The sequence below is a fragment of the Coenobita brevimanus genome, chromosome 49 (assembly GCF_032717465.1).
Source record: "Coenobita brevimanus isolate Jiangsu-jjx chromosome 49, ASM3271746v2, whole genome shotgun sequence".
Classification (NCBI taxonomy): domain Eukaryota; kingdom Metazoa; phylum Arthropoda; class Malacostraca; order Decapoda; family Coenobitidae; genus Coenobita; species Coenobita brevimanus.
Genome location: NC_137002.1, coordinates 5682836 through 5701008, shown reverse-complemented (window position 1 = coordinate 5701008; position 18173 = coordinate 5682836). Strand labels below are relative to the sequence as shown.

At 40.8% G+C, this 18173-nt stretch overlaps 1 protein-coding gene and 1 non-coding gene across 2 annotated transcripts; one reads left to right on the top strand and one right to left on the bottom strand.

The window, feature by feature from the left end:
* The first annotated feature begins 546 nt into the window (after positions 1-546).
* Positions 547-17914, top strand: Nelf-A (Negative elongation factor A). Its single transcript, XM_080272030.1, has 10 exons — positions 547-756; positions 4657-4778; positions 5841-5985; positions 6553-6718; positions 7232-7395; positions 8178-8451; positions 10164-10468; positions 12331-12567; positions 12833-12932; positions 14967-17914. The coding sequence occupies exons 1-10, from the start codon at positions 547-549 to the stop codon at positions 15143-15145; spliced, it is 1902 nt and encodes a 633-aa protein (XP_080128156.1). The 3' UTR covers positions 15146-17914.
* LOC145399570 (5S ribosomal RNA) lies at positions 5156-5274 on the bottom strand. The gene has a single exon (XR_013897321.1). It is a non-coding gene; the product is annotated as a 5S ribosomal RNA (ribosomal RNA).
* Positions 17915-18173: the final 259 nt, after the last annotated feature.

The window sequence follows — 18173 nt, the reverse complement described above, 5'->3', positions numbered from 1 at the left end:
ATTGAATAAATAAAATGCTGTAGTAATATGGTAACCCCTGGCGTGGGTGCACTGTTAATATATTCCAAAGTTACTGCAGAAGGGTTAAAATTATTAAATTACAGCTAATATCGTGTTGAATTGAATTGAATATCGTAACTGACAAGTAAAAAGTACATCTAAGCAACCAGAATTAATAATTTTCCAAAAAATTCCATTTATCAGTATCAGTTCTTGATGATGCAGTGTATATTGTCCCAGTTTGCGTACAATTGCATAGCCTACTACTTCATGCCTGGCCAGGCAGGTGGTATCCTGTTAAAACATGTAGGATGGATCAGTGGCTATAGGAACCTAATGTTAATACAGTATTGGTACCATTACCTCTTTCATGGTAGGAACAACTCTAGTATTCTATTCCAGCTAATACCAGACGATTTTACTGAATTGGGACTCAGTTATTGGAGTCCGAGAGTGTTAATAACAAAACCCCGCAGCCATGATAATTTTAAAGTTCGCGGGTCCGCATGGAACAAGATGGTGGCGGCTGTGACGTCACTATCAACAATGGCGGCTGCAAGGGACAACGACATTTCGCTGTGGCTCCATAATAAGCTGGGAACATCCTCTGACACGTGGTCCGAGGGCTCTATATGTGCACAGCTCAACGTGGAAGTGCTCAGGAACATAAAGGAGTGCTTCGTTGAGCTCCAGACCCAAGTGAAACTCAAGTTGCTGCTATCTTTCTTTCACATTCCCAAACGCAATGTTGAGGAGGTGATTGAGCTCTGTCCTATTTTCCCTTAATTTTCGGTTTTTGAGAGTGAGTGAGGGGTTGGGGAGTGCACTTTTGGTCTGCTAGTGTGTGTAGAGTACGTGGGAAAAGAGATACGATGAGAAAAGGGTGGAATAAGCGAAGTAAAGGTGAATATGTGTTTCGGATGGTACAAGTGGGGTGTGTCGTTATTGGGCGTAAATGCAAGATTGATGGTTGTATTTGTTATACATGTGATTATACTGATGTTGGTGGTTAACTGAACTTTAAAATATGATAATGGGATGAGTGACAGCAGTTAGCCATTTATTGCTTGCCACATTGCATTGTATCAGTGGAATGTCCAATTATTTATATGCTACAATGTAACATTGTATGGAAGTTTGTGTAGACCATGAAAATTGGTAGACTTATTAAGTTCTTTATTGTGGCTTTTTTCTAAGAATGCAATGAAATTCCTTGGCTTTAACTGAAATAAAAAACTACAGTCAGAAGGGTTGTTGGATGTGCATTTACAGATTTTGCAGTCTTTGTATAATGCAGTGTATTTCCAGCTAGCATTTGTGTGTGTGTGTGAGAAAGTGTAGGAGAGTTCCCATGAATATAATATACAACTGTAGTGTATCTCAAATTATAGCCACATTATCAAAGTGATGGCTTAATGAAGCTGGGGAAATGTGTAATTTTGAAGCTGTTAATTATGCAATTTTGGTAAACATATGAATTTAGTTAAGGCAGCAGAAACACCTTAACAATTCACATCATCTGCTTCCAGGTTGTTTTCAATGTTTCTTAAATAATTTTTAAGGTGGTAAATGATCATTTACTGTGGATTTGTTTTCCCTGTTCTTTTTATGAATGTTCATTCTGATTCACTGGTGTTTATTCCAGTTCACTTCAGTAATGCTGGATTTTCTAAAACGTACTCTATCTCTCTACACCCAGACGCCATAATCCCGTAAGGGGTGGCCATTTGCCTTTGAGTTAGTGGGTTTCAAATTTACCAAAATTTTTTGTTCCTAGCCTAACCTTACATACTGATAACCTTACCAGTATTCTTACCAGCTCCACCTCAGCATCAGTGAGCTTGAGGTGGTCGGTTCAGGATCGGGGCAGTAAGCCTTCGCTGGCACATGCGGTGCCCCTCCCATTTTGCCTTATTAATGGATTGATCCTTGCCTGAAAATCATTCACTGTTTTTGCCATTACTGCCTCTTGGCAAGTTGTTCTATTCGTCCACTATGCTACACGTGAAAAAATACTTCCTCACATTTAGTCGTGGTCACTGTTTCTATATCTTGTATGATGTCCTTTGCTCTCTCTTCGGTCCATAATAAAGAAATCCTCCACCTTCAGTCCCTCCAGTTCTTTCATTATCTTGAAGACCTCAGTAAGATCACTCCTAATTCTCCTCATTTCTAGTGACACCAAACCAGTCTTCCTGAGCCTGTCTTCATTGGTGACCTCCCTTATAGTGGAGATCATCCTTGTCATCCTTCTCAGCACATTTTCTATGTTATCTATGTCTTGCTGGTTATATGGTCTCCAAGCCTGTTGACAGTACTCTAAGTGGGGCCTAACCAAGGATTTATACAAACAGAATATTGTTTCTGCTCTTGTACTCTATGGTTCTCCTTATGCTTCCCATCACCTGATTGGCTTTTGATACCACCTGTGCTATTTGGGCACTTGGACTCAATGTTTTACATACTTTCACTCCCAATTCCTTCTCCTGGTCTTCATTTACAATCTCCTGCTATACCAGTCTGTATGTTTGTTTACTGTTCCCATGACCTATATGTAAACATTTACACTTTCCCACATTAAATAACATTTGCCACTCCTTTGACCACTGATTTAGATTATTCAAATCCTCCTGTAAGTTGTCAACTTCTTCATGGGTTGCCACTCTACTAAAGATCTTTGTGTCATCAGCGAACTTGAGGACATGTGAGACTACATATTATCAGTGTCATTGATATATATATAGTAAACAAGATGGGCCCCAGCACTGATCCCTGGGGCACTCCACTTTTTTCCCAAATCTAATCTGATTTTTGTCCTCTTACAACAACTCTCTGCTTCCTGTCTCATACCTACTCACCAATCCATCTATGGATAATCTCCCCAATCCCGTACACATTTGTCTTCATCAGTAGTCTTTTATGCGGAACCTTGTCAAATGCCTTTGAAAGTCCAAATATATCACATCCGCTGGGAAACCAGAATCTATGTAAGACGTCATTCTTTCCAGAAAAGTCATCAAGTTTGTCAAACAAGACTTTCCTGGCACAAAACCATGCTGTGTCCCCTTTATTAGATTATTGTCCATGAGATGCATAAGAATTGCATCCCTAATCAAAGACCCCATAACCTTGCTCACAACTGAGGTCAAACTTATTGGTCTATAATTGCTCGCAAGTCTTTTTGATCTCTTCTTAAATATAGGGGTCACATTTGCCATCATTCAATCTTCTGGCACCTCTCCTATTTCTAGACTTATCCTGACTATTAAACGTAGAGGATATGCCACCAGGGGCACACCCAGGAATTTTCTAAGGGGGGAGCCTGTAGTGAGGTGAGGTCAGGTAATCCGGTAATTACCGAGAGGTCATAGGCAGGTTTAGAGTCAGAGAGCTGCTGGCTCATGTGTTACTCTTTGTTTGTACTTGCCAATTTTTCATGTTTTGCTGTTATCGAAATAAATACAGTATATATAAATTTTTAAAGGACCCAGAGAGCTAAGGCGGGGCCCAGGCCCCCCCCCTGTGTGCACCCCTGTGTGCCACTGTCCCTTGTATGTTCCATAGTACTGCAGGATGTATATTGTCCTTACCAGGTGATTTTTCTGAATTCAAATCTTGTAATTTCCTCCTTACCTAACTGTACCTAACTTAAACTGTCTAAGCTAACAAAACAGTATAGCCTAACCAACCCTAAAATAACCTAATTTACCACACCTAGCCAGATCTAACCAAACCCATTCTATACTAACTTTACATAACCATAACCTAATCAACAGTAACTTAACCAAACAACCCAAAATGGAAACATAAGTGAGTTTTGGTATAGTTAAGTAGTTTTTAATATGGTAAGCATCCACCATTATGCTCAAGAAACGACGCAGGTCAGGAAAACAACAGGGAAACAAAATCACCATGAAGCAAATGTTTACCACCATAAAAATAGTCAGAAAATTATAGATAACAAACTGTAAGAATAAGTGAACTGATTAAGTGTTTCTTCCTCATATACTAAAGCATACATTTACCTCCAGTTTTTTTACAGTCCACACCCAGTGGCCATCCACCATCTTGGGCCTTGAGGTCAACTCCAACCTAACCTAACCTAACCTTGTCACTGTTTCTGACTCCAGTGCATGCATTTGTGTATGGGAGGGAGAGTATTAATTTGTTTAGATACTGGATTACTCAACAGTCCAGTGATAGAATACTCAGGTCAGAGGAGATGGTCACACCATACGTGCGGTGACTTGAATCTTTCTTGAAGTGACTGGATATTTTTCTGTCCTGTAAAGTGCTACCAGAAGTTTAGGTTGATCTTCCATTGAATGTTCTGAACTAAGGTAGCCTGGTTTTGGTTTCCATTACCTTGAAGGATATATTACCATTTTCACTTTATTTGGTGCTGGAGTGGGGTGCGTCCATGCTGTGATACTGATAAACATCTCTGAACTTCCTCTCTGTCTTGGAAATGGAATCTCTCAACTCCGTCTCATCTCACGTACGAATTCCCTTAGCTCCATCTCTAGTCCACATATGGAAGATGAAGTACAAAAGGGCAGCTTCAACCTGCAATCCACTGGGTTCACATTCAGATAAGTCTGTGGCCATAACAGCAACAAATTCAGCAGTGTTTATGCCATTTTATTGTGGTTGCAGTGGCGTGGTGAGCTGGAGGAGATCCTTGAGGTTGCAGTTGTTGACAGTGAGGCGTGGGTGGCCATGCTGGCGGAGATCATGCGCACGTGTCCCTCCACTGGCAATCTCAACCTGGACATCAGGTAAGGGAGGGGTAGTGGCACTGTAGAGGATAGAGCTGTGACAGGAAGAAGATTCATCGGAAACCTCGACAAAGGACTTAGGCACTGGGTGACTTTGTGGGTCGTATGAGCAGTCTCTAGCATCTTCATCATACCAGTTTACATATGTGTATGGCATGATAATATTTACTTGTGCTGTTACTTTTTTTTTTTTTTTTTTTTAATACTATGAAGAAAGAACCAAAGGCAAGAAACCTATAAAGTTTTCATTCATTCATTCATTCATTGCCAGATGCCATGTATCCCAAACGGGGTGGCCAAGGGCTTAGAGTTAATTGTTTTACAGGGAGGGGCACTAATCCTCCACCAACCCCACTTGACACGTAGGGAGAACATTATGCCAACAGCATCTGGTGTTCCCAGGCGGTCACCCATCAAAGTACTAACCAGACCCAACGTTGCTTAACTTCGCTGATCGGACGGGAAGTGGTGTACTCAACGTGGTATGGCTGTTATTACCTTTAAAAAAAAAAAAAAAAAAAAGAGAGAGAGAGAGAGAGAGAGATTCAGTCATTGCTAGATGCCTGAACACATAGTGTTTAAAACATGTAAACTGTTACTATTAAAGTTAAATAAGATACAAGGGAATATAGTCATAATACAGTACTGTATACAAAATAAATGGCTTAGAGGATGTTACAAAGTGTGCCAGTCCCATGAGAGAAAAATGTTAAGTGATTCATCACAGGAAAAATAGTGTAGCAGGTTTTTGCCATCAAATTATCACTATTTTTGTGTCTTACTAAGGAGTTGTCATGAACCACTTCCATGACACAACAGAAGTGAACTGTAGAATTGGGCATCAGAGTTGACAGTTGTAAAAATGCCCTAAATTATACCTTGAAATAGTGTTATCATCAGCATATACATATATGTTCCTTCCCAACTATTACTGTGTTGTAAAAGGTTGAATCTTATATTGTCTGTATCATAACTCCAGTTCCTTACGTTGAGGAGACCCACCATCCATTATTCCCACCACTTCAAACCATTCATGAAAATCCCTCATTCATTCCCCTTCAGAGAGCCTCCAGAGAACCAGCGGATCACCCACGACTTGATAACAGAGCTGCGGAAATTGGTCAAGAAGCACAGTGAGCTTGGTCTTTTACCCATGGAGTGTAACTACCTCAACCGTAATGCGTTTATGGCTGCAGCAGGCAGTCAGGTGAGGGGAAGAGGGTTTTGTTTTGTTTTTTACTCCCTTCGCTTTCCTTCCCTTCCCTTCCCTTCCCTTCTCTTTATGTCTCTCTTTTCTTTTCCGTTTCCCTCCCTTATTTCTGTGTATGCATATGAGAGAGAGAAAGAAGAAAAAGAGTGAGGAAGCAAAGAGAAGTGTGGGAGTGCATGTTGTTATAGGAGTTCCCAGCTTATGTAATCAGTGTTTCTGAAGGCAGTTCATAAATCAGAAGTTGTCCCCCAAAACTGTGTATGTAGCTTTCAAAAAGATTCCTAATCCCTGTTTATCTTGGTTGATGGAAAGTGTAGTCAGACTGGAGAGTAAATCTGACTGGTAACTAAGGAGAATCATTCCTGTTTCAATTAAGGCTCCTCAAATAGCATGCAACCATGACTTAATATTTGTGCAGGGGGAGTGTCATCAGGTAAAAACATACCACCTATGAAACTTAGTAAATGTCAGTCTTATGATATTCTCCCTATATCTCTGATGCCTGATAATATAATTGTCAGTGGAGGTCATGTTCATCATTTACATCTTTTGATCCCTGCCCAGGCACCACTGACGAAGCACTTTGCCCTGAAGCGTAAGCCAAAGGCGGCAGCACTGAGGGCAGAATTGTTGAATCGTTCAGCTGATGCCCAGGCCAATGTGAAGAAGAGTCAGCTACCCACAGTACCTGTCAGGTCCAGAGGCATGCCACGCAAGATGAATGATACCAGTAAGTGCCAGGATTTCAAGCTCTTTCACACTAACCTGGCCCCGATGTTGGTCGTTTTGCAGCTTGTTTCATGTAGCTCAGTGGCATTGTTAAAGTCATACTGTGGCTTTTCATTCCTTCCATAGCATCTCTTCCTTAATAGCATCATGTACATTTTAAGATAGTTTTAGTAAAAAGATGATAGTCATTTTCTCATATGCAGTGTAAGCTTATGTTATGTTATTTTATTCTGGTTACAGTCAGATGATTTCATTCAGAGCAACATACCACATATTGGTAACTTGTAATACTGGGTGATCCATATATATGGCTCATTTAGTATTGCCAGTGTCTACCCAACATCGTTTATTCATTTGCTGCACCCACTGCCACATCCATGCCCACACAAGCAGACTGAGCTGTCCCTGCAACAATTAAAACACTGCCAAGTGAGTTTGTAGCAGAGCTGTATTCATGGGCCATCCCGTATATTACCCCATCATGCCTCCTAACAGTACCTCCTCCTGTCCTCAGCACCTCTCAAAGGCATTCCCAGTCGGCTACCAGGTTCGGGTCTGCGTGGGTCTGGTCTGGGCTCCACCCCTCTGAGTCGACCCCTTGCCCGTCCTGCCAACCCTCGCAAGGACGGTGGTATCAAGCTACTCGAGATCTCGGAGACACCCATTGCTGCACAACAGGTATGGTGAGGGAGTTTTTGCCATAACATTGTCCTCTTGAGTCTGAGTTTCCCAGTGTGTAGTTAAATCTTCACATTTTGGTATAATTATTTGTTTTTGTTACCCTTATTATTGTTGTCATTATTATTATTACAGTAGTCACGATTAAGACAAAGGGAAGCAACGATTATACAATAATACGGGCATTTAATTTCTCCCATAATTATTCAATTGTATGATGATATCGCACAGTTGCGCGAGAGAAACTGTGTGGGAAGTGGGTGCCACTGCTTGTAATGTTGTGTGGATGGTTGCTGTGATTATAAGCATTTATTTACAGTACTGTACTTATTTCCTTGCTCCTCATTTCCTATCAGAACTCTAAGCATGTGGTTCCAGACTAACTTTAGTTATGCTTGAGCACTTTTTATTGCATGGTTTAAATCAGTGGTTCTGAACCATTTGTAGGCCTCAGGCCACCTGTGGACTACAGGCTGGGGATTACTGGTTAAAACAATTGGTTTAAAGCAGCCAACCCTAGAACATTGTTTAAGAAATGCTTTTTATTTACATTGAGGGATGGAGGGTAATTATGATGATAACGATGATGATGACTATATTTCTAACTGCTTCATCAGTGACTATACTTCTAAGTATATGTGACCATGTGTACATGTGGGGAGAGTATGTATGATATGCATTATAAAATAGTACAAAATGCTGGTTACACTACCTTAACAGGTAATATCTTTCAAACTGCTTCATCAGCGAATATATTTCTAACTGCAACTGAATATTTACAGGCCAAGAAGAGAAGAAAAGCACAAGATGCGGCAGATGCCAAAGCAGCGGATGCCGAGGAGAAGCAGCGTCGGGAACAACAGCAGCAGCAGGCGGAGGGGAAGCAGACGGCAGCACAGACAACACAGCAACAGGCACAGACTACTACCACACAACAGGCACAAACCCCAGACTATGCAGCTGGCCTTACCCCATCAAACCCACCCACTCCTGGACCCCCCACACCCACCACACCACTTCTCACAGCTGCGGCGGGTGGTACTTCTACTTTACATAGTACGTGGATACAGTATGGTTCTCGGTATTGCACCTGCTAATGCCTTCGGGCAGGGTTATATCCTCATTTGTTTATTCTCATCACATTCAGTTTATTCTTACTCCTACAAGATAATTTTATTCAACTTGGGAAAAGTTTCAAACCCATCCACCCTTGGACTCCCACACCCACAATGCCACTTCTTACAGCTGTTGCATGGTACTCTTATTCTTCTTAGTATGTTGAAGAGCTTTTATTTTTATAGAGTGAGGTTGCTGTTTTATTTACTCATTTATATACTTTTTACCCACTACTGCATGGTATGTTGATTTCTCACGCTACACAGGACATTGACGTTAATTCCTTTTTCAGCTGTTAGCATCTTGAATACAGGTGATGTCCTCCATAGGATATTTCTGCTACCAGATAGTTGTATCCAACTCAGGGAATTCTTAAGCCCACACTACTGGTTATAGCTGAAGAAGACGGTATTTCAGTTCTACATAGTACATTAATGTGTTATATTTTGACATACTGTATTTACTTCCCTTCAGGATGATGCCTTTTCCATTGTTATCACCAGCACCATTCACTTCTGTTGAGCTTGGTAGAAACCCCTTGCACATTGTTTTGTTTCACACTGAAGGTTGTTTCCTAGGTGCAGATGACACCATACCACTTATTGAGGAGTCAGCCCAATATTTCCTGCAGAACTCAATCGTTCTCCTTTGGACTAGAGTATTGAGGGAATTTGGGTACATCACTAAGTAATAGAAGTATTTAGTATTGTTATTTTGGATACAGCAGGAGTATTCTCCTTGATACCTCACCAGGCAGCCATGGGTTTAGCTCTTTTACTGTATGTTGTATGCAGAGAAACATGGAATTCCCTCAGGTAAGAATTTTGGGTCACCTATACTTTACTCAGTGGATCCTACCTCACCCCATCCTTAAGTGTGAAAAGAGGTCTTGATGATGATGGTTGTGATGTATAACTTCCACAGTCCTGCGAATAGTGTGTCATTCCTTGCCAGGACACTTTTTTATGAAGTTTTTAGTGGTAGGTGGGGGCGCATACCATTCGCTCAATGTAGTGCTGCTCTTGGGTGACTGCCCTTTCTACTCTTTCTTCTGTCTTCCTTCCTCTTGCCTTTCATTCTTTCTTCTTTCTTGTGTCTATGGGTGACTCTACACTGAGTGACAAATGAAATGGTTTCCTGTACACCAGGAAACCATTTACTACGCTGGGTGGTAACCATGTAACCAATTTGTGGCACCTGGTGGTTTAGTGGGTAATTAAGGTGCTCCAATCAGATTGAGCCTTGGCAAGTTTATATCCAAGGGATGGTTGGGGTTTATTGCTCAAGTAATGCCACTTAGGGATGAGTGAGGCTGGTCACTCTCAAATGTCAGGACCAACTTGCCTAGTCCCGTGCTCCTATGCTGCTCTTGGGCCAGTGCAGGATTGAATGATGAATGAATGAAATTCAGCCACAGTTTTCCCTAAACCTTTTAACATACTGCTGCTATTGTCACATAGTGATACCGTCTTCTGTATTCAGAAATGAAGTTAATTGGATGTCTTGCCATATGTATGCAGGTAATAGCTACTGTCAGGTCCTTTGTTCATACACTGTAGGGTGCCATAGTACATGGAGATTGCATAGAATTTTTATGATGATGTGTATCATTTTTTACTTGCTTGATCCCACAACTGTCATATGTACTGCAGCAACAGCTGTAGCGGTGGGCACCATAGCAGCGCGGACAACCCTACAGCAAGCAAGTGGTGGCGGGGGTAGTGGTCGAGCCACCCCATCCACCCCCACTGCGCCGGCCACCACTGTCACTCCACAGCGCATCATTGTCACCCCCAGTACACAGGCTGGTGGTACATCCACAGTGGTGTACCGCACTGTGCACACACCTGTATTCACTGCTGCAGAGGTTGTGCCGGCTGTTACACCAGTTACGGTAACACCTGCTGCTGGAGAGGCCTTAACTCCGGTAACACAACCACAGTATGCCACATTACAGGTATTACAATTTTCATTTACAGTATTCATTTTGAAAGGCTTTTTACATACTTCAGTGTGTCAGCCATGTTTAACCCCTTCTTTACCGACCCCTCCCCCCAATGTAAACATTACGTTTACCCCCCCATACCGACCTGATAGCTCCCCCTCCCGTAGTGTGAGGGGTAGTGTATATTTTTTGCCACGTCGAAACTAGTCACTCTTTTTTATTTTTTTGTATACTGATGACCACATAAACCCAGCATGATGTTGGTAATAAAAAAATATTATAAAATAAACCATAACGGTATATAAGTTTACATATCTTATGCTAAAGTACTGTTACCCAGGTAACTACTGTACAAACTGGCTTGAAAAAAATGTCCTGCACAGATGGATGGCTTATTTATTTACCTTGTAAGCTGAGCATGAAGTGTGTGGACACACGTGATGGTGATGGCGACCTTGACCCACTTGTTGCCGAGAGTGCAGCGTCACTAAGCTCGCTACTAAGTTCCTCCTCCTCCTCACTCACATCAACTTCGATCACAGTCATCTACCGACACATCAGACACTGCTGCATCATCATCTGATATATCTAAATAAGTATCCTCATGAGGAATAAACTCGTCAATATCGGAATCTGCCAGAGACGCCATGACAGAAAAATATCCTGTACACCCTCTCTCGTGGTCAAGTGCGTGGTAACTGACTCTCTCAGGCAGGCCAAGGGGTGTAAATTTTGCCGTATGTCAGCAGAAAATATAGTACGATATCTGTAGTAGAAATTATAAATAAAATAATGATTGGTCTAAAAGAGGTTACATCACAGATGAGTGAGCAAGCCATTGGTGCCACCGCAACTCAGTCATGACGTATCTTATGATGTCAGAATTCGTCAGAACTTCGTCACAGTCTTTGTCGTCAAAACACAGAGCTGTTGCTAACACGAGGTCCTCAGAAACAGCCTTACCAAGCTACCCTGAGGCCCATAAGCTGCCATTCATTAGAGGGTGTACCAGCATACCACGGTAGCTGTTCCGGTGTCTCACGGGTGTTTGCTGGCGATGTATGGGGGTACATCAAAACACATATTCGGTAAAGAAGGGGTTAATGGTTGGTAGCTCTGCTATATAGGCATTACCCATGTAACCTTTTCAGTACAGTGATATCTAATGTATCTTCTGTTTAAGTATCATAAGCAATAAGAATCCCTAGGGAACAAAGAAAGAACTACCGTAATTTCTAGAGGTAAATGCCGTCATACTCCACTCCAACTAACTTGCATGCAGGCGGATGCTATTTTATTTTAACAGTTTTGAGACTGTTTCTGGTTTGTTGCCAAGTGGTAATAAGAACAGGCATCAGTAGTTTCATATTTCAGCCTTATAATGAATTATTAGCTACAATAGGTGAAGAGTGTTTAACTCATTAGCATCTTAATATGAAACAACTTTAAATGAGGATTTACTGTACTGAACTAATAGCTTGTTGTGTGAAAAGTTTTCGGTGTTGAATAACAGTTTTATCTTGAGATACATGTGAAGTGACTGTGTGTGAGCTAGCTGATGAGTTAACTGTATCATGTCAACATATACTGTAGTTATTAAGAGTGTCAGTGAGCCTAGGCAGTGAATATGGGTATTTTGAGGAGAGTGCTTCAGTTTTGTTCAGTCTTCCAGGAATTATTTTGTATTTTAGTAATACATTTATCTAATTTTATTTTCAGGCATTAATTAAATTCTCTTTTGGTAATATATTGAATTTACATCCCCAGCAGTTCTCTACATAGATGCAACACCTTGGTCCTTCAAGAGGGGTTGTGCGTGGCATAGAGCTGCATCATCTAATCAGTTCTAATTTATTTTATTTTTTCCATTGCAGCCAGTACAACCAGAACTAGTTTACACCACCACACCACTGACCACCACCGCCTTAACCACGGCACCTGTACAGCAACAGCCTACACAGCAGACTCAGCAGCAGACACAGCAAACCACCACACAGGTTATTACTGTCACGCCACAACCAGACACTCTGCAGCCTCAGCCGGTCGCAGTTAACCAGGCGCCAGTCACTCAGCAGCAGCAACAGTCACAGAAGAAGGGGCTTTCACTTACGGTTAGTTTTGGGTTTCCTATTTTGTTTTCTCTATTGCTTTCTCTCCTCTTACTCCAGTCCCTCTTGACATTGTTTCTCTTCACTGCCTTCTCTTCGCTTTTCGTCTTCCCTTCTCTTTCCTCCCTCTCTCCCTTTCCTGCTTTTGCCATCATTTTTCCCTTCAGACACAAAGGAAAGTTTCTGATATATGATATCAAATAAAGCCATCAGAATGAAAGCTTCAGAACATAAGAAAATTGTCTACTATCAATAATCTTTTTTTCAGAGAGAACAAATGTTGGAGGCGCAGGAGATGTTCCGTACCAGCAACAAGGTTACCAGGCCAGAGAAGGCTCTTATTCTGGGTTTCATGGCTGGCTCCAGAGGTTAGTATACTTTCTTTTGACTCTGTATTCAGTATGGCTTCACTTTTTCATCTCTCTCTCTCTCTCTCTCTCTCTCTCTTAGGAGGGGTGTAGGAGAATTGCCAACAATTTAATATTCAGGTTTATGGTAGCCTAGCATTATATTCCTACACCTTGAAGAGACTACTACAGATTGGACTTATGTTTTATAAACATGTACACTGAAGTTTATGTGCTGGTGATTATCAGTGCATTAAAAATAAAAGCTTGATGAATTGGTATGAAAGATGAATGTAGTACACTGTAGTGTATATATATATGATCATCATCATCATCTGGAGCTCCTTTCCCGCCCTAGGGCAGGTGAGGAGGAGTAGTAACGTCCAGACAGCCCAAGTTTGCGCAGTCCAGTGGGCCATGCTTCCATTCACTCATCGTTCAAACCTCCTGAATCCTGGCTTTATCTGATATGCCAAAAACTCCCACCACATTCTGTAGCGTCACATAAACGTATCCGACAGTCAGTCCGGACGCAGTCTTATTAAAAGGGGTGCCAGATCCTGATCATGCACTTTTTCTCACAATATTCATCCAGCCAACTTGATCTCTTGTCAGTCCCCCTTGCCTTACCGGCTTCCATACCTCTCTTCCTCATACACTCATTCACCATATTCCTCTCCTTGTCTTTGGCCTACCTTGCCTCCTCCCTCCTTCAAATTCGTTCAGATATACCTTTTTCACTGCTCTATTGTTATCCTTTCTTTCCACATTACCATATCTTGGTACACTCTCATCATTTCTGGTGTCCACAGACTTCCTCATCCCATGTCTTTCACAAATCACATTATTTCGTATCCTATCCACTCTCAGTACTCCACATACATTCCTCAGCAGTACCATCTCCACTGGTGTCACTCTTGACTTTTCATTTCCATGCCACTCCATAGTCTCACATCCGTATGTTAAAGTTGTCACTAACACTCCTTCATGTAAGCCTCGTGGATTATAATTTGTCTTCCATGCAGGGTACTTGTTGCAGAATTCTGTTTTGTGAATACTGGTATAATGTTCAGGGTTGGCCACTTTAAACCACTGGTTTAAACCAAGCAAAAAAACAATTTTTTTTTTTATACTCATTTTTGGTTTGTATATATTTTTTGTTATTTTTTATCAATTACTTGTGGTTTTCAGTTATGTACAGCTGTATTCCTAATACCAAGATTAAAAATAGTAAGGTGGACTGAAATTTTTAATTAAATGCTCTAACCAAAAACATGTTTATGGTACATCGGAGTCCATAAATGGACAAATTTATCAATCCTTTCAGTAAACTATAGCTAATTTGTTTTAAAGAAATCCTTTCTAGCCTTGTTAACAGAAAAAAATGCGGGTATACAGTACATTATAATGGAATGCTGCACATTTAATTAATAGAATAAATTTATACTGAGAACTGTTACGGAGAGAGATCTCAATACGGTAGGGTGGGAAAGGAGGTTCTAATGATGATGATGATGAAAAAAAAAACACTCAACAAACTAATAGGACCACAGAAAGATCTTCAGTTAACTGACTCATCCAAATTATAATCTTTGTTCAAAATTTTGGTGAAGAAATACCAGTTCCCTAGCCTTCTCCACTCCCAATCTGTTTCTCAGTTTTGAGTGTACCAGTCCAAATGAGGAAAATATTCTCTCAACACTTGCACTTAATGTAGCTGGAGTATGCAACCCCAAAATATTTTAACTTTTATAGGCATGGCAATTAAAAAAAAAAAAAAACATCCTAAACCCTTCTTCATACTATATCTGTGAGTAATTGTTTGTTAAACTGATATACATAGGGGTAGAATTGCTGGAATAAAAAAGAATAACATCAAATATAATTGAAAAAAAAAAAAATGGATTTTGTAAAAAAAAAGAAAAAAGAAAATGGTTTGTGCCAACTCTGATAATAAGCATCTGTGGATTTTATACCACATTGCTTTTAATACTGGTATTTACTCATATGTTTATAGTTGTAAGAATAACTTAAATAATTATCTCCTGTTGCCAGAAAACCCATGCCCGCACCTGGGTAATATCGTGACCATAAAGCTGAGCGAGGGTGAAGAGACGGTGACGCAGCCAGAAGGTTCATTTGTAAACATGCTGGCCGAGACACATTTCCAGATGAACTACAATACGGGGGAGTGGAAGCGCATCAAGAAGTACCGAGCCTTGCCTGCGGAGTGATGTGGAGGGGGTGTGCCAGAGGGAGGGGACACCATAGAGGCCCTTGGACGGGGGCTTTAGGTCGTGTTCTTGTTGGCTGACAGGGCTTGCTGGCATGCCCTCCTTAGTGGTCCGTTTCTGTATATGGCTGGTTAATATGCTGTGTGTTTTGCAGACTGTTCTTATGGTTTGAGTTGCACATGAGAATATTGGAGTATAATGTGCAGGTTAAATCCCTAAGAAAGATGGGAGACTTAAAATCACATCCTCATTAATTCCTACAATATAGTAAAATATATTAGTGTATTTTTGCCACTGACAGTTTTATTCAGCTTAGGAAGTATCTTTAATACTAAAAGGATGGTAAGTCTCTCCTAAACTGAATATGTTATCCTGAGAGAGTAGGGATCAAATGAAAAAAAAATGTGTTATCACATTGGGGGGGTTTTGTTTTGCATGTTACACCTTAATATTTCTCTTATGTAATACTATTCTGATACTTATAATAGTTTGTATAAATAGCATAATAAACTCAACTTTTCTTATACAGAAGCAGACTAGTAAGGAAGAAGTGTCAGTGGGACCCCTAAGCCTGTGAGAATGTCCCTTTGCTCCTGTAGGGCCATGTACAGTTCCCAGGACTGGTTCTGGTGCCCCAGGGTGGTTACACCTGCCTAGGGGTCGTTTGAAGCAGCTGGGGCTAGATGAAGGTACAGGAAGGTTGTTGTAGAGAGAGAGCAAGAGGTAATAGGTAGATGGATGCATGTGGAGAGATGGGTAGAAAAGGGACATGTAGAATGAGGGAGGTAGAGACATGTAGAGTGAGAAGTTGAATGTAGTTAGAGGGACATGAAAGTGGAGGTTTGGAAAGTAGATACACAAGAGAGAAGGTGAGACAGGTTGAGGTTGAGAGTTGTGGAAAGTAGATTCTGTATATGTAGAGAAAGAGAGTGTGGTTGAGAGACATGGTAAGTAGTTTGAGAGTTGTAAGAGGAAGGTGAAGAGACCTGGAAAGTAGTTTGAGACATGTAGAGAATGAGGTTGAGGGACATGGAATCTAGTTAGACATGTAGGGAGATAAGGAGAGAGAATTGACATTGAGAAGTGTGGAAAGTAGACATGTAGAGAGGTAGGGAAAGAAAATTGAGGTGGAGAGACAGGAATTGTATTTTTATAGTCTTAGAAGACTTCCTAAGACCTCCTCCTCCCCCTCCCTACTAATTTTTCTATGGCTTGTTCATATTCTGTATATATGTTATTTATTTAAGAGTGTACAGATCTTTTGAAAGTTGAGTGATGTACTAGAAAATACCAAGTGTAAAATGCACCGTAAAACTCTTCAGGAGATGCAAGGGAACTTCATAAGACCATGAAAATGCAATTTGTAGAAGAGACAACCCAGTGAGCACAGAAATAACCTTTTCAATATATTCTTGCCAATTGAGAATATTGTTCAGCTTAGGATAGATTTGTTTCTGTTTCTGTTTCTTATAAAAGCAAGAATAAGTAAAAAGAAGGGGGGGATCACTTGGTGATAAAGATAAGCATTTTATAAGGAAAGGCAAGCCCACATTCTTTATGATTATTTGATCTGTGAAGCACATCTTGTCTCCGTAGCTCATTGTTGGCTGTGCTTTATTGCTTGGCTACTGGCAACGATATCAAACACACACACCTGTTCCATTAATGACCTTGAGAAAATGAGACTGTCCTTATACCTTCATGCTTATAGTTTTAAGAATTGGTAGTAAAGGCACCTCACTCTGAAACAACAGGAAGGGTGAATGCAGGCTTCCAGATGAGATACCTAGTTCTGGAGATGTTGCAAACATTAGTATGGTGCATATCATATACTAAAATGCAATCTTCAAGAAGGTAGGGAAGTCATATATTCTACTCTCATTATTAGTTTGGCAGAGATTGAGCATTATATGTGCTTAGTGTGTATGCCAGATTGCACAGTGCAATCAGCAGGGAGATAGAGACACCCAACACACTTTCTTATTGTGGTTTTAACAGTTGACACTGACTTGGGATTGTGCCAATATTCTCATGATCTCTCTCTCAACTCCTTTCATGAGGTATAGGTGAGGGCACTCACCATCCATTCACTCGATGTAGTGCTACTCTCGGGTATCTGCCCTTTCTTCCCTTCCTTCCTTTTCCTTCCTTCCTCTTCTGTCTTTCCTTCATTCTTTCCTCTTCCTTCTGCCTATGGGTGATGTTACACTCCCTCTTCTGTCTTTCTTTCCTTAATTCTTTCCTCTTCCTTCTGCCTGTGGGTGAGTCTACACTGAGTGACAAGCCAAATGGTTTCCTGTACACCAGGTAACCATTTACTATGCTGGGTGGTAACTATATAAGCAAATTGTGGCGCCTGGTGGTTTAGTGGGTAATTAGGGTGCTCCAGTCGGATTGAGCCTGCGTAGGTTTGTATCTGGGGGATGGTTGGGGTTTATTGTTCACATAATGCCACACAGGGATAAGTGAGGCTGTTTGCTCACATCTTAAATGTCAGGACCAACTTGCCTAGCCCTGGGCTTGTACACTCTTCATGGGGCAACACTGGATTTAATGATGGATGGATAGATGAATTCATCCAAATGCCAGTTAATTTATTCAGCTCAGATGGAGATGCCATTGAAAAGAAAGAAAAGTAATCTGTCACCTTTAACTTGTTCAGTCTGATGATCTGTTATATCAGTATAAAAATACTCATTACTTTCCATTACTACCTAAAAATCAGATTTGCCAGTTCCCCCCATCATACAGTACCAGATGTTAAGAAAGAATGTGATACTAGCTTAGTAAATTATAGAAAAATTGCCTATTTTTCATTACATCCTAAAAATCTGATTTGCCGTTCCTCTCAGTTTACAGCATCATGTGTAAAAATTTTTTTTGCAGTATTCTGTAACATGCACTCCAGTAATGAGCATAGTAAGTTACAGAAAAATGGCTTGTTACAGTTCTGTTGCTGCCATAAAGAAAGAAAAAAAAAAGTTGTATGAAACTCTGTAATCGCTTTGTAACTTAAAAAAAAAAAGTC

Coding starts and splice junctions, on each gene's coding strand:
- Nelf-A (XM_080272030.1), top strand. CDS start 547: ATGGCGGCTGCAAGGGACAACGACATTTCGCTGTGGCTCCATAATAAG. Junction 6,719..7,231: donor ACGCAAGATGAATGATACCA/GTAAGTGCCAGG, acceptor TCCTGTCCTCAG/CACCTCTCAAAGGCATTCCC. Junction 12,933..14,966: donor TTTCATGGCTGGCTCCAGAG/GTTAGTATACTT, acceptor TCCTGTTGCCAG/AAAACCCATGCCCGCACCTG.